The 25,863-nt window shown below is 41.7% G+C and overlaps 1 protein-coding gene across 6 annotated transcripts in view; it reads right to left on the reverse strand.

Moving 5' to 3' along the window:
- Nucleotides 1-25,863, reverse strand: part of REST (RE1 silencing transcription factor) — a 43,053-nt gene that overhangs the window by 3,250 nt on the left and 13,940 nt on the right. For 3 of the 6 annotated variants that reach the window (XR_008524511.2, XR_008524512.2, XM_054553966.2), the window contains exon 4: nt 15,994-18,295. Coding sequence is in view for 4 of the 6 variants with exons in the window: in XM_054553966.2 (XP_054409941.1) it covers nt 16,032-18,295 (2,264 nt within the window). In the remaining 2 variants the exon portion in view is untranslated. Of the gene's footprint in view, nt 1-12,331; nt 18,296-25,863 lie in introns of those variants that run through there. The other 3 variants (XM_002814760.6, XM_024245866.3, XM_063723435.1) reach the window with 1 other exon arrangement.

Consider the following 25,863-nt stretch of genomic DNA (forward strand, 5'->3'; position numbering starts at 1 on the left):
GTGTGTGATGTGCTGTGCCCCTGCTGTCTTACTTCAGCACTGCTGCCCAAACCAAAACAGGTATCCCAGGGTGATTTCCATGCTCTCTCACCACCTCAGATGGCTTTAAATGGACTGTGCTTCCCTGGCTGGCTGGGAATCTTTCACATTGCTGGTGAGCTTGCCAAGTACCACGGACAGATCACAGCATGCATGGAGATCCTTACCCACAATTCTGATTAAGAAAATAGTAAATTCGATATACAGAAAATTAAGCAAACATCCAAAAATTACACTAAACTATCATAGAAAAGACTGTAATTTTTCATCCTAATCCTACTCATGAGATTAGAACCAGTGATCCCCGTTTACTTGCAAATCAAAAAGCCTCAAAAACCAATTTGTTAGTTTGGCCCTGAACTTGTTTAAATGCCCCTGCTTTTCCTACTTGTGTAGCTCTCAATCCAGTTGCCTGTTTCTTGCTACATCTTACTGACTTTCCCTAAACAGGAGTTACTGGGTTGTCCAATTAAAAGCTTTCTATTATTGCAAGTTTTGCTCGGCATTTAGCATTTGACCTAAATAGATTTATCTTTTTTTTCCCTGTCTTTGACTTTAAACTCTGTGGTGAGGCCAGGCATGGTGGCTCACGCCTGTAATCCCAGCATTTTGGGAGGCCAAGGCAGACAGATCACCTGAGGTTGGGAGTTTGAGACCAGCCTCACCAACGTGGAGAAACCCCATCTCTATTAAAAATACAAAATTAGTCGGGCATGGTGGCGGGCGCCTATAATCCCAACTTACTCAGGAGACTGAGGCAGGAGAATCACTTGAACCCAGGAGGCGGAGGTTGCAGTGAGCTGAGATCGCACCATTGCACTCCCGCCTGGGCAACAAGAGCGAATCTCTGTCTTAAAAAAAAAAAAAAAAAAAAACTATGGTGAAATACTCAACAGGAAGGCAAATTAGAGAAATGGGGCTGCTTTCCTTTAAAATACCAGATAAAAGATGTATTTTACTGAAACACTAGCTTTTTCATTAGATAAATAAAGCTTTATGTAAAGCTAATTCTGAGAAATGTGTTAAAATTTTTCAGCATGGGAACATGGACAAGAGACTGTTCAACAAAGGAGAACAATGTGTAACTGTCCCATGTACCCACTAACCCCCCGTTGGGCATGGAGTAAGTCACTTCTAGGTACAGTTGCTCATTTGTTCGTTGAAAATGCTTCTTTTTTATTAACTAGGTTTGAGGACATTATTAGGTTTGTATCCACATCTATTGCTGAATAACAAACCACCCTGAAACTTGGTGACTTGAACCAAGCGATTATTTGCTCCCATTCTTTAGTTTGGCAACTTAATCTAGGCTCCGCTCAATGGTAGTTCTGCTCTGTGGCGACATGCATTTGCACACAGCACACAGCCAGGCTGACCTCACGCACAGGAGTTTCAGCTGAGATGGTTGTAACAGCTGAGCAAGTGAGGCATTTTCCATTGATCACTCTCTCTTCCAAGGGTCTCATCCTCAAGTAGGCTAGTTCAAGCTTGTTCACAAGGTGACAGTGTTCACAAAAAGCCTGAGAGTAGAGATTTCAAGCGGCTGAAGCTCAAAGTCACACAGTGCCACTTCTGCTGCATTTATTGGTCAAAGCAAGTCACAATGGCAGCACAGATTCAAACATGTACTGGAATTTGTGGCTATTTTAATCCATCACAAGCTTTTGGCGTTGATCACCCTGAAGAAAATACAAATATAATGTACTATCTAATTGGCCTATAGAAAGTGAATCCAGGGCGGGCACAGTGGCTCGCACCTTTAATCCCAGCACTTTGGGAGACCAAGATGGGTGGAACACAAGGTCAGGAGTTCGAGACCAGCCTGGCCCATATGGTGAAACCCCGTCTCTACTGAAAATACAAAAATTAGCTGGGTGTGCTTGCGTGTGCCTGTAGTCCCAGCTACTCAGGAGGCTGAGGCAGAACACTCACTTGAACCTGGGAAGTGGAGGTTGCAGTGAGCCGGGATCGCACCACTGCACTCCAGCCTGGGCAACAGAGTGAGACTCCATCTCAAAAAAAAAAAAAAAAAAAAAAAGTGAATCCAATATAAATCTATCAAATAAGAAATACTGAGGCCGGGCACAGTGGCTCATGCCTATAATCCCAGCACTTCGGGAGGCAGAGGCAGGTGGATCACCTAAGGTCAGGAGTTCGAGACCAGCCTGACCAACATGGTGAAACCCCATCTCTACTAAAAATATAAAAATTAGCTGGGCATGGTAGTGCATGCCTGTAATCCCAGCTACTCAGGATGAGGAGGCAGGACAATCGCTTGAATCCAGGAGGCGGAGGTTGCAGTGAGGTAAGTTTGCGCCACTGCACTCCAGCCTGGGCAACAAGATGAAACTCTGTCTTAAAAAAAAAAAAAAAAAAAGAAAAATTATCCTAATTTAAATTTACCTCAGAAGTCTGATACATAAAGCTGCTATATGACGAAGAAAGAAGTGGGGACAGATTTTCAGCTTTTGATTTCATCATAAATCCTTCAGGAATAGTTTGCTTTTACTTATGTGTACGTATTACTTGGGTAAATTTCAATGAAAAAAAAAATCCATGCAGACTCAATTCTGGGCTATCTCCCTCTAGCTCCAGTACTTACACTAGAAGAAAGCTATCCTAGGAAGTCCTCTACCTGGGAAGTCTCTGTAATGGGGAAGGTAATGAGAACACAGAAATGAAGGGCCTTCATGTCTCAAAATAGTATCCTACTGCTCTCCAAGGAAGAAAAATGGACAAGGGTTTGAGGCAGAGTTCAAGTTGAGGGTCCTGAAGCCATACAAACTCCTTTCTTTTCCTGGCTCCATGACCAGGGAGAAAGGTGGGGAGGCCGTGTGGCTGGAAGTAATTTCAGAACCCCTGTTAGCAGTGGCCATCTGCCAGCATTTTCGCATCGCTATCCCTCCCCTCCCCACAACCGCTTGTCCTGCCAGAGCACACTGGACCCATACTGAGACAAGGGGAGGCAGAGAACAAGAAGAACCATATAGGAGGTCCCTTTGTTCCTAAATCCATCTTCAACTCCATGTTTTACTAGAATCTTATATTGGGGCCGGGTGCAGTGGCTCATGCCTGTAATCGCAGCACTTTGGGAGGCCGAGGCGGGCGGATCACGAGGTCAGGAGATCGAGACCATCCTGGCTAACACGGTGAAACCCCATCTTTACTAAAAATACAAAAAATTAGCCGGGTGCGGTGGCGGGTGCCTGTAGTCCCAGCTACTTGGGGGGCTGAGGCAAGAGAATGGCGTGAACCCAGGAGGCAGAGCTTGCAGTGAGCCGAGATCGCGCCACTGCACTCCAGCCTGGGTGAAAGAACGAGACTCTGTCTCAAAAAAAAAAAAAAAAAAAAAAAATCATATATTGGGGTATCTAGAGATGTGATAGTGTTGAAACCCAAAAAGAAACTACTTGAACTGTCCCCACCAGTTAGTGTAAAAACATTGGGCAAAAAGGTGTAAAGTCAATTTTTTTTTTTTGAGATGGAGTCTTGCTCTGTCGCCCAGGCTGGAGTGCAGTGGCACAATCTCGGCTCACTGCAACCTCCACTTTGTTCAAGCGAGTTTTCTGCCTCAGCCTCCCGAGTAACTGGGACTACAGGCGTGTACCACCATTCCTGGCTAATTTTTGTATTTTTAGTAGAGACGAGGTTTCAGTATGTTGGCCAGGCTGGTCTCTAACTTCTGACCTCAAGTGATCTGCCCGCCTCGGCCTCCCAGAGTGCTAGGATTACAGGCATGAGCCACCACGCCTGGCCAAAAGGTGATTTTTAAATGCTTTATGAATTAATTTCATCATATATTTACAAGGTTATTAAATTGAAGAGGCCACTTACTCTAATGAAAGTGATCAAGTATTCTGGCAAGACTTGAAATCTGGGGATCTGCATAGGTCTCAGGGAATATCTTGAGATTTTCCAGGTTCTGCTACAAGGCACATTTCCCACATAGGTATGCGTGTCAGTGGTGTGTGAACCAGAGCAACTTCATCTTAAATAGGAGCTGGGTAAAATGAGGCTGAAACCTACAGTGCTGCATTCCCAGATGGTTAAGACATTCTAAGTCACAGGATGGGACAGGATGTCAGCACAAATTACAGGTCATAAAGACCTTGCTGATAAAACAGTTTGCAGTAAAGGAGCTGGCCAAAATCAACCAAAACCAAAATGGTGACAAGAGTAACCTCTGGTCATCCTCACTGCTACACTCCCACCAGTGCCATGACAGTTTACAAATGCCACAGCAACATCAGGAAGTTACCCTACATGCTCCAAAAAGGGGAGGCATAAATAATCCACCCCTTGTTTGGCATAGAAATAACCATAAAAATGGGGAACCAGCAGCTCTCGGGGCTGCTCTATGAAGTAGCCATTCTTTTATTTCTTTACTTTCCTTTTTTTTTTTTTTTTTTTTGAAATGGAGTCTTGCTTCGTCACCCAGGCTGGAGTGCAGTGGCACGATCTCAGCTCACTGCAACATCCACCTCCTGAGTTCATGCAATTCTCCTGCCTCAGCCTCCCAAGTAGATGGGATTACAGGCATGCACCACCATGCCAGGCTATTTTTTTTATTTTTAGTAGAGACGGGGTTTCACCATGTTGGCCAGGCTGGTCTCGAACTCCTGATCTCAAGTGATCCACTCGTCTCAGCCTCCCAAAGTGCTGGGATTAAAGGCATGAGCCACCATGCCCAACTCCTTTACTTTCTTAATAAACTTGCTTTCACTTTGCATTGTGGACTCGCCCTGAATTCTTTCTTGCGTGAGATTCAAGAACCCTCTCTTGGGGCCTGGATCAGGACCCCCTTTCCTGAAACATATTTCTGGTGACCACAGAAGAGACTATAGTGCAGAAACCTTGACCCAACAGCTACCTTTGGGTGAGTGTTGGGGTCCCATAACATCTTTCTGGTGACCAGGGAAGTGACTATACTGCAGGAACTCCAGACCCAAAGGCTAACATTGGGTAAGTAGTGGGGTCTGGTAACATCTATCTTGCAAACCACAGAAGGGACAATACCGAGGAGACCCCCTGACCCAAAGGAAATAGACTCTAGCAGTGATTGGACGACTTTGGGTAAGTGGTGGGGTACCCAGGTAAAGAATGGGATTGGGTTAGAGACCCAACTTAGGGGAGTTATAGTCTCCCCTAAGACAGAGTAGGTTAGAGGCCCCTCTTAATAAAAGGCAACGATGCTTGACTAACCGCGGGTTAGAGTCCCTTCTAAGATTTAGGGGGTTAGAGACCCCTCTCAGTAAAGTCTACCTCTCAGCTAAAAGGGGTTTGGCACTGCAGGCTACGCTCTTTGTATTAATCTGCCTTGCATTCTTTGCTGACTAACATGGAGAGACCCCCATCTCTATTAAAAATACAAAAATTAGCTGGGTGTGGTGCAGGTGCCTGTAATCCTAGCTAGTTGGGAGGTTGAGGCAGGAGAATCGCTTGAACCCGGGAGGTGGAGGTTGCAGTGAGCCTAGATCATGCCACTGCCCTCCAGCCTTGGCAACAGAGCGAGACTCTGTGTCGGGAAAAGAAAAAAAAAATTCGACTTTATAAGATATTAAGGGACATCATGTTGATTTTGGAAATGTTAAGAAGTGGAAAACAGAATATTTAAAAGACCATAACAAATTATGATATTTATGGATATTCCTTTAGACTTACACTAACTTACTAGATTTCAAAGATATACGGGTCTCATTTTTTTTTTTTCCTTGAGGAAGAGTATCACTCTGTTGCCCAGACTGCAGTGTAGTAGAGCAATCCCAGCTCACTGCAACCTCCACCTCCTGGGTTCAAGAGATTCTCCTGCCTCAGCCTCCCGAGTAGCTGGGATCACAGGCGTGCGCCACCACACCTAGCTAATTTTGGTATTTTTATTAGAGACGGGGTTTCACCGTGTTGGCTAGGCTGGTCTTGAACTCCCGACATTAAGTGATCTGCCCATGTCAGCCTCCCAAAGTGCTAGGATTACAGCGTGAGCAACCGCGCCCGGCCAGATCTGACTTTTTAATAACCTATAACATTTAGGATTTAGTAATACGATAGTAGATAACTTAATCTACAACATGAACGTGGATCAGCATGAAGTTGTGAGAGGTGTGATATTAATAAAAATAAGCGCATTAGGTTGCAAATGCTGATTCCATGTTGAGAAATCATGCATTTCAATCCGCATATACAAGTAAGTAACAAGTTAACAGTAAGCAGTTAACAGTGGTTAATTCTGGAGAAGAAACAAATTAAATAGAGTTAGTAGGAAGAGAGCTGTAATCAAGATGAATTCTGAGCATGTAATTGTGTGAGTTGTGACTTAAACATTATCTAATTAGAGCACATAAAGGAAGACATGAAAATTGTGGTATTTCAAAGTTAATAAAACAGTTAGGATATTGTTCTCTAAGATTGCCTCTTCTAGTAGAATCTTCAGTACTGGTAAATTTCCATTTGCAGTTTATCCCTTAAGGTATTCCATCAAGCTTTCATAAATTTTAAATCTTATAGTACTGTTATGACTTATATAGACGTTTGATGTAGCTGAGTTTGAACGTCTTTGGTCACAAATTGGAACCCTTCAGTGTATTAATAGACTATACAAAGTCTCATTCAAGGACCTGAGATGAGCACCCCAGCCCCCAACAGCTGAATGTGGTAAAGTGAATGACTGTCATGGGTCATAACACATTAATCAAATTAAGAATTGAGTCTACACCAACACTGGTGTAGAAATTAGATATGATATAAAAGAAATGAGAAGGGAAAGCTCTTCTTGACTGGAGAAGTTATCAGCTAATATATAAGGTATGATACTAATAACTGATTCAAGCAAGAATCAACAGATGTTAAAATCAGTGGGTTTGTTGAGGAAGGAGACTCAATGTATCCTCCCACAGAATTATAAGAAACCTTACAGTAGAGAAATCTGGCAGACAACACCTTAACCACCTAAGTTAACACAACAAATATTGGAATAAGCTGACATCAGGTGCCTTCTCATGTAATATAACAGAGTTAAGTATCCTTGCCAAAATGCATAACCTGAACTGAAGCTGGAAGAAACAGAAAAAAACAAACTAACGGACATTTTTTAAACATCTGGTGTGCACCCTTTAAAGTGTCATTGTTAAAGACAAAGGCTAAAGAATTGTTCCAAGTTAAAGGAAACTGAAGAAATGGACAAGTGCAATGGGTAATAAATGGAGGGGATTAGGTATCAAGACGTATCAGTTTGAAAAGACATTTGTTGAGCATCCCAAATCTGAATTGGACCATTTCAGATTTTTTATTTTCAGATTTGGGATGCTCAACTGGTAAGTATAATGCAAATATTCAAAAATCCAAAATCCAAAACACTGTAGTCCCAAGCTTTTTGGTTAAGGGATACTCAATCTGTATAGACCGTCTATTAGAACATTACATTAATCTTGCTGGGTGCGGTGGCTCACGCCTGTAATCTCAGCACTTTAGAAGGCCAAGGTGAGCAGATCACTTGAGGCCGGGAGTTCCAGAGTCTGGCCAACATAGTGAAACCCCGTCTCTACTAAAAATACAAAAATTAGCCAGGAGTGGTGGCACGCGTCTGTAATCCCAGCTACTCAGAAAGCTGAGGCACGAGAATGGCTTGAAACCGAACCCGGGAGGTGCAGGTTGCAGTAAACCGAGATTGCGCTAGACGACTGTCTCAAAAAAAATTTTTTTTAATAATACTAATCTTCAATGTCCCGAATTTATTATACTGATTATAGAAGAAAATGCCCTTATCCTTAGGAGATACAAATGACATATTTAGAAAGGGTATATCTGCAACTGAATTTCTAGTGGTTTAGCAAATAACATAAATATATAGAAAGCAAATGTGAGTGGTGAATCCAACTGAGGAGTATGTTTTCTTTTTTCTTTTTTTCTTTTTTGAGACAGAGTCTCACTCTGTCATCCAGGCTGGAGTGCAATGGCACGGTCTCAGCTCACTGCAACCTCCGCCTCTGGGTTCAAGCGATTCTCCTGCCTCAGCCTGTAAGTAGCTGGGATTACAGGCGCATGCCACGATGCCCGGCTAATTTCTGTATTTTTAGTTGAGATGGGGGGTTCACCATGTCGGCCATGCTGGTCTTGAACTCCTGAGCTCAGGTGATCCGCCCACCTTGGCCTCCCGAAGTGCTGGGATTACAGGCGTGAGCCACCACGCCCATCCTAGTATACCATTCTTTCAATGTCTCTATAAGCTTGAACCTTTCTCAAAATAAAGTTGAAAAAAATATATTTTTCGGCCGGTGTTTCAATGTCTCTGTAAGCTTGAACCTTTCTCAAAACAAAGTTGAAAAAAATATCTTTTTTGGCCGAGTTTGGTGGCTCACCCCTGTAATCCCAGCACTTTGGGAGGCCAAAGTGGGAGGGCTACTTCAGGTCAGGAGTTCGAGACCAGCCTGGCCAAAAGGCAAAACCCCATCTCTATTAAAAATACAAAAATTAGCCGGGTGTAGTGGCGCATGCCTGTAGTCCCAGCTACTTGGGAAGCCGAGGCAGGAAAATTGCAGTGAGCCGAGGCTACAGTGAAACAAGATCGCGCTACTGCATTCCAGCCTGGGTGAAAGAGTGAGACCCTGTCTCAAAAACAAATAATAATCTTTTTCAAGTCTTGCTATTTCCTGCTACTTGGGATGACTCTCCTTTTTTTTTTTTTTTTTTTTTGGAGATGGAGTTTCGCTCTTGTTGCCCAGGCTGAAGTGCAATGGCGCAATCTCGGCTCACCACAACCTCCGCCTCCCAGGTTCAAGCAATTCTCCTGCTTCAGCCTCCCAAGTAGCTAGGACTAAAGGCATGCGCCACCATGCTCGGCTAATTTTGTATCTTTTCAGTAGAGACGGGGTTTCTCCATGTTGGCCAGGCTGGTCTCAAACTCCGGACCTCAGGCGATCCATCCGCCTCGGTCTCCCAAAGTGCTGGGATTACAGGCGTAAGCCACTGCGCCCGGCAACTCTCCTTACTTTGTTAAGGCATACAGAAAGAAAACAATCTGTTTACAAAGAGATTTCTACATTATCAGAATTTTAAAATCACAGTAAAACTACCATTGTGTATTAGTTAATATCAATATACACATACTATTCTTGGCCTAGGCAATTAACTCTTTGTCCCAATAAGGGCCAGTATGTAAAAATAAAGCATTCTGGCTCTCATGGAAATGTTAACAGATTGACACAAAGGCTTACATACTTATATACCAGTAAAATGCTCACTACTTCGCAAACCATGCAAGAAAGGAGATGAGCTATATACAACTTAACCAGAAATTGAGAAAGCACCTTTTCTTTAATATTTGGTTTGTTATCTAGTGGAAGAGGTCTTAATGCTAGCACTATATGCCAAGCAAATGCCACTCTATAGATAGACGTGCTACACATCCACTTTATAGATGAGGAAACAGGCGTAGTAGTTAAAATGATCTGCTTAATTATAGAAGAGAATCCCCTTGTAAACCTGGCTCCCACTGCAGGGCCCACAAAGCACTTGATACGGTGAACTTCAAATCCTTCGAAAAGCCACTTCCGGCTGGGCGCAGGGGTGGCTCACGCCTGTAATCCCAGCACTTAGGGAGGCTGAGGCGGGCAGAACACGAAGTCAGGAGATGGAGACCATCCTGACCAACATGGTGAAACCCCATCTCTACTAAAAATACAAAAATTGGCTGCGCATGGTGGCGCGTGCCTGTAATCCCAGCTACTCCGAGAGGCTGAGGCCGGAGAATCGCTTAAACCAAGGAGTCGGAGGTTGCAGTGAGCCGAGATCGCACCACGGCACTCCAGCCTGGGCGACAGAGCAAGTCTCCGTCTCAAAAAGAAGAAAAAAAAAAAAAAAAAAAAAAAAAAAACCACCACTTTCTTCACACTGACCTCCCTGAGTAGCAAATATTAGCATATGGTTCTTAGAACTTTCATCAATCTGCCTTCATGAAGCTGAGGATGAGTTTTAACAGGCTGCTCACCCTACTATACTGTTAACTCTTCCTACATTCAACCCAAGGGAGACCCTTGGGAAAAAAAAGGGATGGGGCAACAAAGCAAGTGTGAATGTGTAATGTATGTAAAAACCCTTACCAGGGATAGTTGTGGGAAAGCAACAGCAAAGGACTGGAGAGAGACCTTGTAGCAATCATTTCGTTCATTAAACACCCCAAATCAAAGGATTTATACATTCAAGATAAACTCCCCATATATCCCAGCTCAGCTAGAAAATTCCATGCTGCTCATCATCGACTCTACCATAATAAAATCAATGCTTAGAAAATTCATTTTGTAGTCAGGCATGGTGGCTCACGCCTGTAATCCCAGCACTTTAGGAGGCCAAAGCGGGTGAACTGCCTGAGTCCAAGAGTTCAAGACCATGCTGGGGAACAAGGCAAAACCCTGTCAATAGAAAAAAAAGAAAAAAGAAAAAAACTAGCTGGGTGTGTGGCATGCACCTGTAGTTCCAGCTACTCCAAGAGGCTGAGGTGGGAGGATTGCTTGAGTCCAGAAGGTTGAGGCAGCAGTGAGCCATGATGGTGCCACTGCACTACAGCCCGGACAACAGAGCAAGACCCTGTCTCAAGGGGAAAAAAAAGTTCATTTTGCTTTGTTGCTGATAAGGAGTTTTGCAGGAAGTGGGAAGAGGCTGAATAACTCACCAACCCAAATATGAAATACCATTCTCCTGACTCAGAATCTTCCAGATCTGACGCTGCATCAAAACAAAACGTGGCAGGGTATGATGGCTCATGCCTATAATACGAACACTTTTGAGAGAAGGCAGGCGGCAAGAGGCGTGGTGGGGCAGTTCTGTAGTCCCAGCTACTCAGGAGGCTGAGGCAAGAGGACCGCTTGAGCCCAGGAGTTCAAGGCTGCGGGAACTGTGATCATGCCACCACACTCCAGCCTGGGAGACAGAGTAAGACCCTTTCTCAAAACAAAAAAACAACAGGCCAGGCATGGTGGCTCACGCCTGTAATCCCAGCATTTTGGGAGGCCAAAGTGGGAGGAATACTTCAGCTCAGGAGTTCGAGACCAGCCTGCGCCACATGGTGAAACCCCGTCTCTACTAAAATACAAAAATTAGCTGGGTGTTACGGCGGACACCTGTAATCCCAGTTACTCAGGAGGCTGAGGCAGGAAAATCGCTTGAACCTGGAGGCCGAGGTTGCAGTGAAAGGAGATCGTGCCATGGCACTCCAGTCTGGGCGACAGAGCACAACTCCGTCTGGGGGAAAAAAAAAACACACAGGCCGAGCATGGTGGCTCACATCTGTAATCCCAGTATTTAGGGAGACTGAGGTGGGAGGATCATCTGAGCCCACCCTGGGCAACACAGAACTCTGTCTCATTTTATAAAAAACGGCCAGGCGCGGTGGCTCAAGCCTGTAATCCCAACACTCTGGGAGGCCGAGGCAGGTGGATCAGGAGGTAAGGACATCGATACCATCCTGGCCAACATGGTGAAACCTCGTCTCTACTAAAAATACAAAAATTGGCCAGGCACGGTGGCGGGCGCCTGTGATCCCAGCTACTTGCAAGGCTGGGGCAGGAGAGTTGCTTGAACCCGGGCAGCAGAGGTTGCAGTGAGCTAGGATCATGCCACTGTACTCCAGCCTGGGCGACAAGAGACTCTGTTTCAAAAAAAAATAAATACATAAAATAAAACATCTTCATGAATCAAAATTCACTAATTCAAGGCCTGCTACTGAAAAGGGATATGCATATGAAAACTATTAAAGGGACTTGTGGTTGGGAAGTAATTACTATTTAAATCTTGTGTGAATTGTCCAATTTCTCCCCTACCTCCCACCAAGCAGTGTATGCTTTGGGTTACTACGCATACTGGACTGTTACCTCAAACAACATGCTGTGACTTTTCTACCTGTGATACTTTTTTTTTTTTTTTTAAGACGGAGTCTCGCACTCTCGCCTGGGCTGAAGTGCAATGGCACGATCTCGGCTCACTGCAATCTCCACCTCCTGTGTTCAAGCGATTCTCTTGCCTCAGCCTTCTGAGTAGCTGGGATTACAGGCGCCCGCCACCACACCCGGCTAATTTTTGTATTTTTAGTAGAGATGTGGTTTCACTATGTTGGCCAGCTGGCCTTGAAATCCTGACCTCGTGATCCACCTGCCTCAGCCTCCCAAAGTGCTGGGATTACAGGCGTGAGCCACTGCGCCCAGCCTGAGAAATAATCTTGAAAAGCCTATTAATACACTTGCAGTTTCAGCAACATAAATTTGGCTTTCCTACATTCTGGATATACCAATAATAAACAAAGGCATCATGGTTTTTAAAACTTTATTTCAACATAACTATGCTTACAGAAATACACTCATATTGGTTAATAGAATGCAATTTAAGTTTAACTTATCCTACACAATTTGGACCAAAAACTTGGTACATGGTTTAAGATTTTAAAAAAGGATTTGCAATCTGGTTTATTTTTATCTATTACAAATGTATAAAAGATCTTCCATCAAATGCTGCTAAAGAAGGCAGCGAGAACCTTGAGAAATTTACCTTTGGTTTGCCTCAGAAAAATAACACGTATTGCACTGCATAAGTTTATAAAATTGGTGCAACAAAACATTGTTGTAATGTTTCAATGCCAGTTTAGAAAGTTCAATAACTAATGGATATAGAAGGGACTGGGAGGGAAACTATGTACACATGTGAAACTGTAAAAGCTATCTGATTTAGTTAATATTGCATGTAGATTGTAAATCTACACAAACCAAGATTCAGATAATTTCTTCAATCTGAATTAACACTATCTGTTCACTTCATCTGCTGAGGTCAACCAGGAAACTAGGAACACCAGCTCTAAGTTTTTCTGACTTATGTAAAAAAGAAACTTAACTTTCTTCCTCAGCTTTTCAGTCCAGAAGTGACAGTATACTACAGGCAAGGTATTCCTTCCACTGTCAACATTCATAGGGTGACATGCAATGAGGTCTACTTGGGTTTTAATTTGTATCAGAACTCATATGCAAAACAGTCTCCAAAGTTAATTACCACATGACTTTAGAAGTGACTCTAAAAAATAAAATGGCCCTTCTTAGAAGACTAGAGCAAAAGATCCAGCCATAGTTATAAGCCTTATTAAAAAAAAAAAAAAAAAAAGCAGCCCCTTGTGAATTACACAATTAAAAAAAAAAGTAGCCCCAGAATAAGAAGCAGCTCTGAAAAGAGGAAAAAATATAACTTAAAATATCTTGAAAACCAATGTGAATACAGGTTCAAAAGATAGTTAAGAGATTCATTTTCTTAAGACTACCTAAGATTAAGGCTTATAATATATGCTAGTATTTCAAGTTTATCACTAATTACTAAACATCAATTTACAAATAACATGTTCAATTTTTGTTCTTTTATCCAAAGGGAAAATTCTAGGCTAAATTCTATCCAGTGTGGGGGAAGGGGACTAGAAAATAAAAAAGTTTCAAACAGTTCCATGCAAATATCACATTTTTCAAATGGAAGAACTTCCAACTGGACCAGAAGTTCATACTGCTAATGTACTTTTCATTGAAACAATTTTTAGTAAGTACAAATACACGGCATTAAGGTTCAGAACCTAATATAGGCCTGACAGTCAAGTCCTTATTTTCTGGAGGAAGGCCTCAAGTCCAATCAATTTCCAGTAACAATGTTTTTACAAATCAATTTAATAATAAAGGGTTTTAATTTCCTTCATGTTTTTGTTTTTAGCATTCTAGTCTTAAGACTAGATTAGAATTTAGCTCAATTCCCCAAAAGGCAAATGGTTTTTCTTTGCAGTATGAAAGAATCCACAAAAAAACCTCTTCCCCAAACTATTTCCTAATAACCAATCTGTGCTTAAGATGTATCTTTTTCTATACAATGTAAACGGTAACTTAGGTAAAATGTACCCATGAACATTAAAACTAGTCATTAGAAAGACTTAACTAGCTTTATAATTTAAGTTTTAAAACATAAATATCTGCAGCTTGATCTTCTGTTGACAATGATTGTCGGAGCCTAGAATTCAACATTTACAATGTCCATTCATGCACACAAAACACATACCATTATCACACAACTTACTCCTCATGTCTTAAGAGAAGAATCTTCTGCTTCTTTAAATCTTTGGCCTCCCAGTCAATTCCATGTTCAAACAACTTTTAACTCAAACTTCACTCTCAGATTTTTAACAAGCTTTCCACCCACACGTTATTAATGCTTTTCCTAATCTTTCATGTTGTACTGCCAAAATCTGAACCTGCCTCAAAGAGATAATCAGATTTTTAAAAAATGAAATATAAAGTGGTTATTTCAAAACAGAGTATGGGAGGTCAGAATTCAAGATTCCCTAATGGGATCATATTTTATTTTACTGCAATGAATGACTGCTATCAATAAGAAAAATCCTCTACTGGATTCTTTCATACTCTTTGGCAACTGGCCAAAGAACCTACAAAATGTTTTGGAGTACATGCCCTTTTTCACACAAAGTGCCCTCATAGGAACACCAGAATAGCTGCAATTCATCTGAGGCCTCACCTATAGAAAGAGGCTATCACACAGACAGCCAGGACACCCACCAGTTTGTGGAGATCCCTGAGAAAGTATGATTTTTAAAAATCTGGACTGTACTTGTTTCACCAGCCTTTTTCACTGTGTAAGAAAGTTGCAGCTGGTCTACCAGCACTCATACTACCTCTCTTATCCTAGGTTTGCCGCGTAATAGCTATGGCTTTGGAATCTCCCAAGTGATATTCTATAAAACTTGAAGGAATAATTATGTCTCCTAATTCCAGGTTTGCAGTTTCCAAATATCACTTACAGTTCTCTTTATTGTAAAGTAGCCATATGAACACCAACCATCTATGAGAAAAGGTTCTCCTCAAACATTTAACACTACAATTAGGAATTAGCTGTACCAAAACACATGAAAAAAAAAAACTGATGGTTGGTATTTGAGATAAAAATTTGTTCAATATGCAACCTAGTGGTTTATTTATTGCAAAATCAAAACTGATAGCTGTGAATTTACTACATCCATTCAAAATAAATAAGTTATGTGAAATACAGATTCTGGCATAGGTATAAGATGTAAAAATCAAAATCAATAGATTGAACCTGCATATTTCATTTGCTCACAAACTTGCACACACTATTATTCTGCAAAATAGACAACGGCAGCAAAGAAAAAGAAAACTGCCCTTTTGCAAACAAGTCTAAAAGCATCCCTCCAAAGACGCCAAACAAAATAAACATGCATATATATATATGTATAAAGTGTTACTGTTCAACACAAATGCTATTTCTAGGAAAAATTTAACTGCATAGGCAAAAAAACATAAACAGAAACCAAAAGAAAAAAAATGTGCAACATCTTAAGCCATTAAAGCACCAAAATAAAAAACACACCAAAATCACTGTTTTTATGACGATTAACATACACAAATAAAAAATATTGATCAAAACTCAGGAAGTAAATACTTGAACTGACAGAATGTCTATTGCTGGGATAATTTTTCTTCAATTTAAATGTCTTCTCATCTCTAAAAAAAAAATCTTAAAGTGCTAACTTTATATAAAGCAGGCAAATTCTTCAAGTAATTTGCTATTAAGTAAGCCAATTTTTTATAGATCTCAATAAAAAACGAAGAATAAACTAAAGTGAAACAGGAAGATAAGACATGGAGAAAAAAATGACAAGTTGTAGCTGGACAAAGCAATAAAATGCTGTTATACCATCTTAGCCTTCTAATTTCAATTAAACACATAAGCTAACAGATATAGGTATCTGCTGGTTTAGTACACTAACTCTTAGATTTGCTAAAATTTACACAACAATCAACAGGTATACATAAAAAGTCCTAAGGGAAAGAATGCCACTTAAAAATCAACATCAGATACTAATTAAAGCAATCTTAAAAGGTTGTCTGCTATTATAAATGAATATAAAATGTAATATACCTTACAAACTAAGAACTGAAACCTTGTTCAAAGTTTCATTACTCCTGCCCTTGAGCTGCTTCTTCAAGATAGTACACATTAACCAAATGGCGATTGAGGTGTTTGCTGTAATCTTTTCCCTTTCTGAAAGAACGATCACAGAAGATACAAACAAAATCTCCCTTAGCCGCTTTGACTGCCAAGGCTTCCTTTGCATTTTTTCTGCTAGATTCTTGTGGAACTGGCCGAGCCCCATGCAATCCAGAATCATCACTACCCTCTGACATGTTGTCACTTAGGTCACTTCCTTCATGGCTGTGGATGCCTTCATCTTCATCAATTTCCTGAGACTCATTTGCTGCCACGGTAGCAGGAGGTGATGCCAGTGCAGTTTTGGACACTGCTTCATGTTCTTCTACTGCTGAAGGGGGAAGCATTGGTGAAACTGGTTCTTCAGCTGTTGAATTTATACCAGTGAGATTCTCTCTTGTGTTCTGATCAGTGTCCATTTTCATTTCACAAACTATAGTGTCAGTCTGATGTTTACCATTTAAAGTTTCACCCTCTGGCGTATTCAAGTTTTGTCCAGAGGATGAAACATGGGTAGATTCGTTAATATTAGCAGCAAGACCAGGTAGGCTCTCATCTGCCTCTTCTGCTCCTACTTTCTGAAGAGGGGCTTCTTTATTTCCTTCATCTGTGTTGAGTAATTTTTGGTCTCCTGATGCCTCCTCTCTTAAATTTTCCTTTGGCAGTGGTGGTGATGATGGTGAGAGATCCTCTGTGCTTACACTTTCCTTTAGAAGCCAGCTATCTTTAACAGGCACTAAGCCAACTTCAATAAGGACTTGCTCCTTCCGTGCCCTTTCACTCTGCATGTTAGACTTTTCCTTTTTATCTTTTCGTAGAGGAGGCTTTTTGGAAATTGGCTCCATGTGAAGGGGAGGCTCTCTGGGAGGAGGTGGCTCCCTCTGAGCAGGCTCCCTCTGAACCACCCCCATGGGAGGAGACAACTCCATCTGAACAGGCTCCTTCTGGACCACCTCTATGGGAGGAGACAGCTCTATCTGAACAGGCTCCTTCTGGACCACCTCCATGGGAGGAGGCAGCTCTATCTGAACAGGATCCTTCTGGACCACCTGCATGGGAGCAGGTTCTACCTGGACAACCTCCATCTGAGCAGGTTCCATGGGAGCAGGCCCCATTTGGGCAACCTCCGTCTGAGCAGTCTCCATGGGAGGAGGCAGCTCCATGTGAGCAGGTACCATCTGGGCACCCACCAACTGAGCAGGCTCCACGGGAGGCAGCAGCTCCTTCTGAGCAGGCCCCTCCTGAACCACCTCCATCTGAACAGGCTCGTCCTGAGCAGGCCATATCTGGGCACCCTCCATCTGAGCAGGCTCCACAGGAGGTGGCGGCTCCACCTGAACGGGCCCCTTCTGAACCGCCTCTGTGGGAGCAGGCACCATCTGAGGAGGGTCCATCTGAACAGATCCCTTCTCAACAGGTTCCTTCTGAGGAGGCTTACTGCTTTTCTTACTTGATTTGTTTTTCATAGTTTTCTTCTTTGTACTTTTTTTCATGTAAGTATTTTGCTTTTTATTCTCCTCCACTTTGCTGTCACCCTTTGGCACTTCCTGACTATTATTTTTGGATTTGCTTTCTACCTTCTTTTTCTTTTTTGTTGAAGATTCCTCATCATTCACAGGACCATGTAAAGAATGGGTGTCAACTTCCAGCTTCCTTTTGCTTTTCTTAGTTTTACTGAATTTTTCTGAATTGCTTCCTGTATGCACATCCATCTCTTTCATCTCTGTTACTGATTTTCGAGTTCTGGTAGTTACCTGGATCATTGACACATTATTAGAAGGCTTTTTCTCTTTTGAGACATCTCTTTTCTCCGCTTTGACGGACTTTTCGTTTTTCTTTCCAGCCACATCCCCTTTTATTTTTGTTTGTTCTATTTCTGTTTTTTCATTGGTAATATTATCAGGCAAGTCAGCCTCTCGTTTTTTGGTTTTCTTTAGTTTCACTTTTGAAACATCCATTGTTTTATTAGGACAAGTAGGATGCTTAGATTTGAAGTGATACTGTAGATTACACTTCTTGGAAGCTGCGTAGTCACATACAGGGCAATTGAACTGCCGTGGGTTCACATGTAGCTCTACGTGTTTTTTGAAGTTACTTCTATCTGCTGTTTTGTAATCACAGTGTGGGCAATTAAGAGGTTTAGGCCCATTGTGAACCTGTCTTGCATGGCGGGTTACTTCATGTTGATTAGAGGCCACATAACTGCACTGATCACATTTAAATGGCTTCTCACCTGAAGGCAAATCAAAAGTATGAGAGAAGACACAGATTAAGACAAATTCAAGATTAAAATATAAAGAACTGTATATGTAAAGTAACAACAAAGACTATTTATTTAAAATGCTGTATCATGCACCTTACATTTACCATATTTATTTGTATAACATTTCTCTATCCTTTGACATTGATTCTCAAAAGACAGGAATAAATCTCAGTTAACCACAAGCTTCAAAAAAGTTCAAGTTAGAGTCCTCAAGCACTATTAAAGAACAGAGATTCTTTACACAACTATTGGCAAAGTTCAATTGGGCTCTGGATGTTAATTTGGGGGAAAATTATCAATTTTAAAATTTTTTTGTGTTTAGTTAAATGCCTAATGGAGTAGAAAATAAAATTCTGGCCAGGTGCAGTGGCTCACGACTATAACCTCAACTCTCTGGGAGGCCATGGCAGAAGGACTGCTTGAGCCCAGGAATTAGAGAACAACCTGAGCAAAATAATAAAAACAAAAATTAACTTTGGGAGGCCAAGGTGGGCGGACACCTTGAGGCCAGGAGTTTGAAACCAGCCTGGCCAACATGGTGAAACCCCATCTCTACTAAAAATACAAAAAAAATTAGCTGGGCATGGTGTTGCACACCAGTAATCCCACCTACTCAGGAGGCTGAGACATGAGAATTGCTTTAACCCAGGAGGCGGAGGTTGCAGTGAGCTGAGATCGCACTACTTCACTCCAGCCTAGGTGACAGCAAGACTGTGTCTCAAAGAAAAAAAAAAAAAAATTAGCCGGGCATAGTGGAGTGCACCTGTAGTCCTAGCTACTCAGGAGGCAAAGGCGGGAGGACTGCTTAAGCCCAGGAATTTGAAGTAGCAGTGAGTTGTGAATGTGCTACTGTACTCCAACCTGGGCAACAGGGCAAGGTCTTGTCTCAAAAATACATCAATAAATAAAATTCCCAGCCAGGCGGGGTGGCTCACACCTGTAATCCCAGCACTCTGGGAGGCGAAGGCAGTGGATCACCTGAGGTCAGGAGTTCAAGACCAGCCTGGCCAACATGGTGAAACCCTGTTTCTACTAAAAATACAAAAAATTAGCCGGGTGTAGTGGCAGATGCCTGTAATCCCAGCTACTCGGGAGGCTGAAGAAGGAGAATTGCTTGAACCCAGAAGGCAAGGTTACAGTGAGCCAAGATCGCACCACTGCACTACAGCCTGGGCAACAAGAGCAAAACTTCGTCTCAAAAATAAATAAAAATAAAATAAAATTCCCACACTCCCTCCACCCTAAATTTCTTATGGTAAATCTTGAGAAAAATATCTTTCACTCTGGGCTATACTCCCAGATCCTAGGTGCAAAAGTTTTGAAATTCTGCTTTAGCCTGAGCAAAGGCTTTTTCTTGAAATTTAATCCTTCTGTCCATCATGGCAAGAGCTGAGTAAATTTTCACTTAGCAAACTTCCTGTGCTAGCATTGCTATTTTAAAGCAAAAATACAGGCCAAAGTAATTATTCAGAAAACTTTCTTGATTTTCCCCCCACCTTTCTATAAAATACGTAAAGGAACTAGGTAATGAGAAGTGGCACACAAATAGATATGGTATGTAAAATAAGCAAAGTCACAATCACTGATACATAAAAAACCAGAACCCCCACCCCCAAATTAAAGGCATAAGAGTAATACATTCTACCTGAATACATACCCATCTAGATCACACTCTAGTAAATATTACCAAATGGTATCCATACCCCACTGGTCCAATGGAATGCATAGTAGAAAAACGGAAATTGACATTTATGAAAATTCATCTCAAACATTCTCAAATTCATATCAAATCTTACTAAAATTTTTCATAAAGGAAAACTCAGACATTAGGTAAAACCATGTAGATGTTAAGTTTTACATGATTAGAAAATGCCTGGTAATAAAATAATCACCTTATCCAAGTAGTCAAATTGGATATTCAGCTGACTGGACAATTCTTCTCCATGTTGGTCTACTAACAGATTTACAAATATGCAAGTTTCTACAACATGCTACATTACTCTGTACCTGGTTCTCTCCAGTGAATGATTTAAATGGAGACAAACATTTTTTTAACATATGTGGACATAGAATGTAGAAAGATAGGTAGCATAAGGCCTAAGAACTTCTAGATAGAGCTAGACTGTCTGAGAGATAAAACATGAGCACTAATTTGCTCACTCTGAGACTTTGAGCAAAGTCCTGAAACCTCTCTAGAGTTCAATTTCTTTTTGTTTTTCTTTTCTTGAGATGGAGTTTCGCTCTTGTTGCCCAGTCTGGAGTGCAACGGCGCGATCTCGGCTCACTGCAACCTCCGCCTCCCAGGTTCAGGCGATTCTCCTGCCTCACCTTCCCTAGTAGCTGGGATTACAGGCATGTGCCACTAAGCCTGGCTAATTTTGTATTTTTAGTAGAGACGGGATTTCTCCATGTTGATCAGGCTGGTCTTGAACTCATGATCTCAGGTGATCCACCCTCCTCGGCCTCCCAAAGTGCTGGGATTACAGGCATGAGCCACCGCGCCCGGCGTCAATTTCATCTATAAAATACTCTCTAAGTGTTGTGAGTTATAAATAATCTAATCTATGTAAAGTCCTTAACATGGAGCAGACAGCAAGAACTCAAAATGCATTACCTATAATTGTTCACTTTTGGAACCAATTGGTAACTTTGAGTATGGATAAATAAAAGGGAAGACTCAGCCAGGCGCGGTGGGTCACGCCTGTAATCCCAGAACTTTGGGAGGCATTTTTTTAAAAATATAAAATTTGGGGAGGCATTTGGTAAAAATACAAAAAAATTAGCTAGGCGTGGTGACGCGTGCCTATAGTCCCAGCTACTTGGGAGGCTGAGGCAGGAGAATCCCTTGAACCCGGGAGGCAGAGGGTGCAGTGAGCCGAGATCGCACCACTGCACTCCAGCCTGGGCAACAGAGCAAGACTCCATCTCAAAAAAATAAATAAATAAAAAAGGCTGGGCGCAGTGGCTCACGCCTGTAATCCCAGCACTTTGGGAGGCCGAGGCAGGCGAATCAAGAGGTCAGGAGTTGGAGACCAGTCTGGCCAACATGGTGAAACCCCATCTCTACTAAAGATACAAAAACTTAGCCAGGCGTGGTGGTGCATGCCTGTGATCCCAGCTACTCGGGAAGCTGAGGCAGGAGAATCACTTGAACCCAGGAGGCGGAGGTTGCAGTGAGCTGAGATCGTGCCATTGCACTCTAGCCTGGACGACAGGGTGAGACTCCATCTCAATCAATCGATCAAGGGGAAGACTCTTACGTATCCTGTCTTTCCTACATTATGAGTAAATAGATAAGTGGAATTTATCTCTTTTCTTCATATTTACACACTAATAAAATAATTATAATTAAAATAGCACCATTTTATAACTCTAATGAATAAGGAGCTCTATACAGCAAGCATGCATCAATCAAGGTAACAAGGGTCCACCTAAGGAATGGTGAACGGAAAAGGAGGATGTAGAAATTTTCTGTTTAACATTTGATGGCATGATTTATTTGCTCCGTTGTTTTTCTCCCGTAATTTTTACTTCACTGCCATTAAATCTTGCTTATATTAAAATATATTCATCAAGATTTTCTAACTAGTACCTACCTGAGTATTAATCTTTTTGCCCTGTACAAACAATTTTAAATTCTTTTTCCCAATTCTAGTAACAGGTTCTCTTCTTTATAAATCTGCCAGTTGTCTGTTTTATGCCTCTAAAATGAATTTATAGGTGTAAGCCAAGACAAAAGGGGAAAGAGTTCTGCAAGCTTTACACATATGTATCAAAAATATTCTTAGAAGAATGGCCAGGCATAGTGGTTCACACCCGTCATCCTAGCACTTTTGGGAGGATGAGCTGAGGAAGATTGCTTGAGCTAAGGAGTTTGAGACCAGTCTGGGCAACCTAGTGAGACCCTGCGTACAAAAAAATTTAAAAATTAGCCACATGTTGTAGCAGAAGCCTACAGTGCCACCTACTCGAGGCTGAGGTGGGAGGATTGTTTGAGCCTAGGAGGTTAAAGCCGCAGTGAAAAATACACAAATACAAGCCTCTCAATTTTTTAAAATTTTTAAATTAATTCTCTTAAAAATAAAAACAAAACAAACAAAAATCTAGAGAGAATGGCAAAGAAATTTTTTTTTTTTTTTTTGAGACTGAGTCTCGCTCAGACGCCCAGGCTGGAGTGCAATGGCGCAATCTTGGCTCACTGCAACCACTGTCTCCCGGGTTCAAGTGATTCTCCTGTCTCAGCTTCCGGAGTAGCTGGGATTACAGGCACCTGCCATCATGCTAGGCTAATTTTTGTATTTGAGCAGAGATGGGGTACCACCATGTTGGCCAGCCTGGTCTTGAACTTCTGACCTCAGATGATCCGCTCACCGTGGTTTCCCAAAGCGCTAGGATTACAGGTGTGAACAACCGTGCATAGCCAGCAAAGAAAATTTTTAAGTAAAAAGTAATGGCGGCATACATTACCAGCAATAAAATGAAGTCCAATAACGCAACATGGATAAATCTCAAGAACATTTTATACAAGAATGTTCTAAAACTAGGCGCAGTGGCTCACGCCTGTACTCCCAGAACTTTGGTAGGCTGAGGCAAGTGGATCGCTCGAGCCCAGGAGTTCAAAACCAGCCTGGGCAACATAGTTAGACTCCACCTCTACAAAAAAGAAAGAAAAAAAAAAAAAAAACAGGCATGGTAGTGCACACCTGTGGACCCAGCTACTTGGGAGGTTAAGGTGGCAGGACTGCCTGAGCCCAAGAGTAAACCTGCTGTAACTGCACCCACTGCACTCCACCCTGGGTGACAGAGTGAGATCCCACCTCAAATAAACAAACAAACAAATTCTATAATGTTCTTTGGTAGGAGACAGAATATCATCCAGGGGAAAGACTGGGTGGAAAAGGGCAAGGTGTTTCTGAGAAGAAATATTCCATCTCTTGTTCTTGAGTGATAATCAAAATAGGTGAAAGCATAGTCACTGAGCTGTACACTCAAGACCCATGCATTTTTAAATTTATAAATTATACCTCAATAAAATAGTTTTTAAAATTTATTCTACAGACTCTCAAACCATCACAATATCTTTCAAACAATCCCAGCTATTTAAAATAGTCCCTTGGCACCAACATATCAATAGAAAAAAATAAAACATATGTCTGTCTGGGCACAGTGACTCATACCTGTAATCCCAACACTTTGGGAGGCTGAGACAAGAGAATTGCTTGAGGCCAGGAGTTTGAGGCCAGCCTGGGCAACACAGCAAGACCCAGTCTCCATAAAAAGAAATAGGATATTGGCCGGGTGTGGTGGCTCACGCCTGTAATCCCAGCACTTTGGGAGGCTGAGGCGGGCGGATCACGAGGTCAGGAGATTGAGACTATCCTGGCTAACATGGTGAAACCCCGTCTCTACTAAAAATACAAAAAATTAGCCTGGTATGGCGGCACGAGCCTGTAGTCCCAGCTACTCGGGAGGTTGAGGCAGGAGAATCACTTGGACCTAGGAGGCGGAGGTTGCAGTAAGCCGAGGTCGCGCCATTGCACTCCAGCCTGGGTGACAGCAAGACTCAGTCTCAATAAATAAATATGATATTTAAATAAAAATAATAGTTCCAGCCAGGCGTGGTGACTCATGCCTGTAATCCCAGCACTTTGGGAGGCCGAGGTGGGTGGATCAACACCTCTACTAAAAATACAAAAATTAGCCAGGCATGGTGGCGGGCGCCTGTAATTTCAGCTACACAGGAGGCTGAGGAAGATTCTATAGCTTGAACCCGGGAGGTAGAAGTTGCAGTGAGCCGAGATTGCACCATTGTACTCTAGCTGGGTGACAAGAGCGAAACTGTCTCAAAAATAATAATAATAATAGTCCCCAATTAGCTGGAGTGGTGGCATGTGCCAGTAGACCTAGCTACTCAGGAGACTGAGGCAAGAGGATAGCTTGAGCCTAGGCATATGAAGTTGCAGTGAGGCATGATCACATCACTGCATTCCAGCCTGCGCAACAGAGTCCCCAACTCCAAAAACAACAACAACAAAATTACTTATTTGTGAGCTTGTATCCTATAATATGTAATCTGAAACTCAGTATCTTGGTAGTACTAAAGATTGGAGACAGCAAATACTTGTTTTTAGTATCCAGCATACATACAATAGCTAGTGGCTACTACTAGTTTTTAAGACATCATTAAAATACTTGCTATACTGTAACAGCAAATACTAAAAATAATCTTTAAAATACAGCAGGCAAAACTCAAAACATTTGCAAACCCAAATACAACTGTTTCAGGCAAAGATTATCAACTGGTGTTAAAATTCCATAAACATTTAAACAGTGACAAGACAAAGTATTACTAATTGAACGAAAGGATAAAAGTATGTAGTCATTCTAAATGCAGTGACCTAACATTATATTAATGGGTCAACCACATGTGACTTTAAATGAGGCATATCATTTGCGAGAAAGATTATCAAGCATTTAAATTTAATTTCCAGTTTACAATACAAAGGACAGAAGAAAAGCTAAATGACAGCATGAGAAAACAAGTGGACATATCCAGAAGGAAGGACATTCTACAGGAAAAAGGGTCATATTTTTTTCAATGCCCTATATTCCCCATCTGTAAAATGGGGATAATAGAACTCATGCAACATAAAATAGTTATGAAGACTAAAACTAGTTAACTAATATAAAGCTCTTGGCCAGGAGCAGTGGCTCACGCCTGTAATCCCAGCATGTTGGGAGGCTGAGGCAGGTGGATCACCTGACATCAGGAGTTTAAGACCAGGCTGGTCAACATGGTGAAACCTCATCTCTACTAAAAATACAAAATTAGCTGGGTGTGGTGGCGCATGCCTGTAATCCCAGCTACTTGGGAGGCTGAGGCAGGAGAATCACTTGAACCTGGGAGATGGAGGTTGCAGTGAGCTGCGATCACACCATTGTATTCCAGCCTGGGCAACAAGAGCGAAACTCCATCTCAGAAAAAAAAAAAGAAAGTAATAAATAATAATAATACTACAAAGCTCTTAAATATTTTACTAAAAAGCTAGTACAACTATCAACAGGACATGATGCTTACCTCCAAAGTCTGAGATTGCATCCACGTTACCATCAGAGAATGAAACCAAAAAACACCCAAAAATAATAAAACCAGGTTTCTGGTTAAGTGGCACCACTCAATGGCTTAGATTCAGGAAAAAAACACTCAAAGTACATTAGCGTGACAAGCATGTAGGGTCAAGAAAGGCTAGCAAGTATACTATAGGACACCTTCATAGCTGTTCAAATAAATCAGAATCTGCGACATAATCAAGTCTTATTATCAAGTCTTGTTACTAACTCATGGCAGCAATGTCCAGTAGAAATATAATGCATATCACACATGTAATCTTAAATTTTCTAGTAGTCATAACACAAAGGTAAAAAGGAAACAGTTAAAATTAATTTTATTACTTTTTAAAGCCAATGTATACAATAATTTCGCCATATGATCAACTTGAAAAATAAATATTTAACATTCTTTATTTTTTCTCTAACCT

The sequence above is a fragment of the Pongo abelii genome, chromosome 3 (assembly GCF_028885655.2).
Source record: "Pongo abelii isolate AG06213 chromosome 3, NHGRI_mPonAbe1-v2.0_pri, whole genome shotgun sequence".
NCBI lineage: Eukaryota > Metazoa > Chordata > Mammalia > Primates > Hominidae > Pongo > Pongo abelii.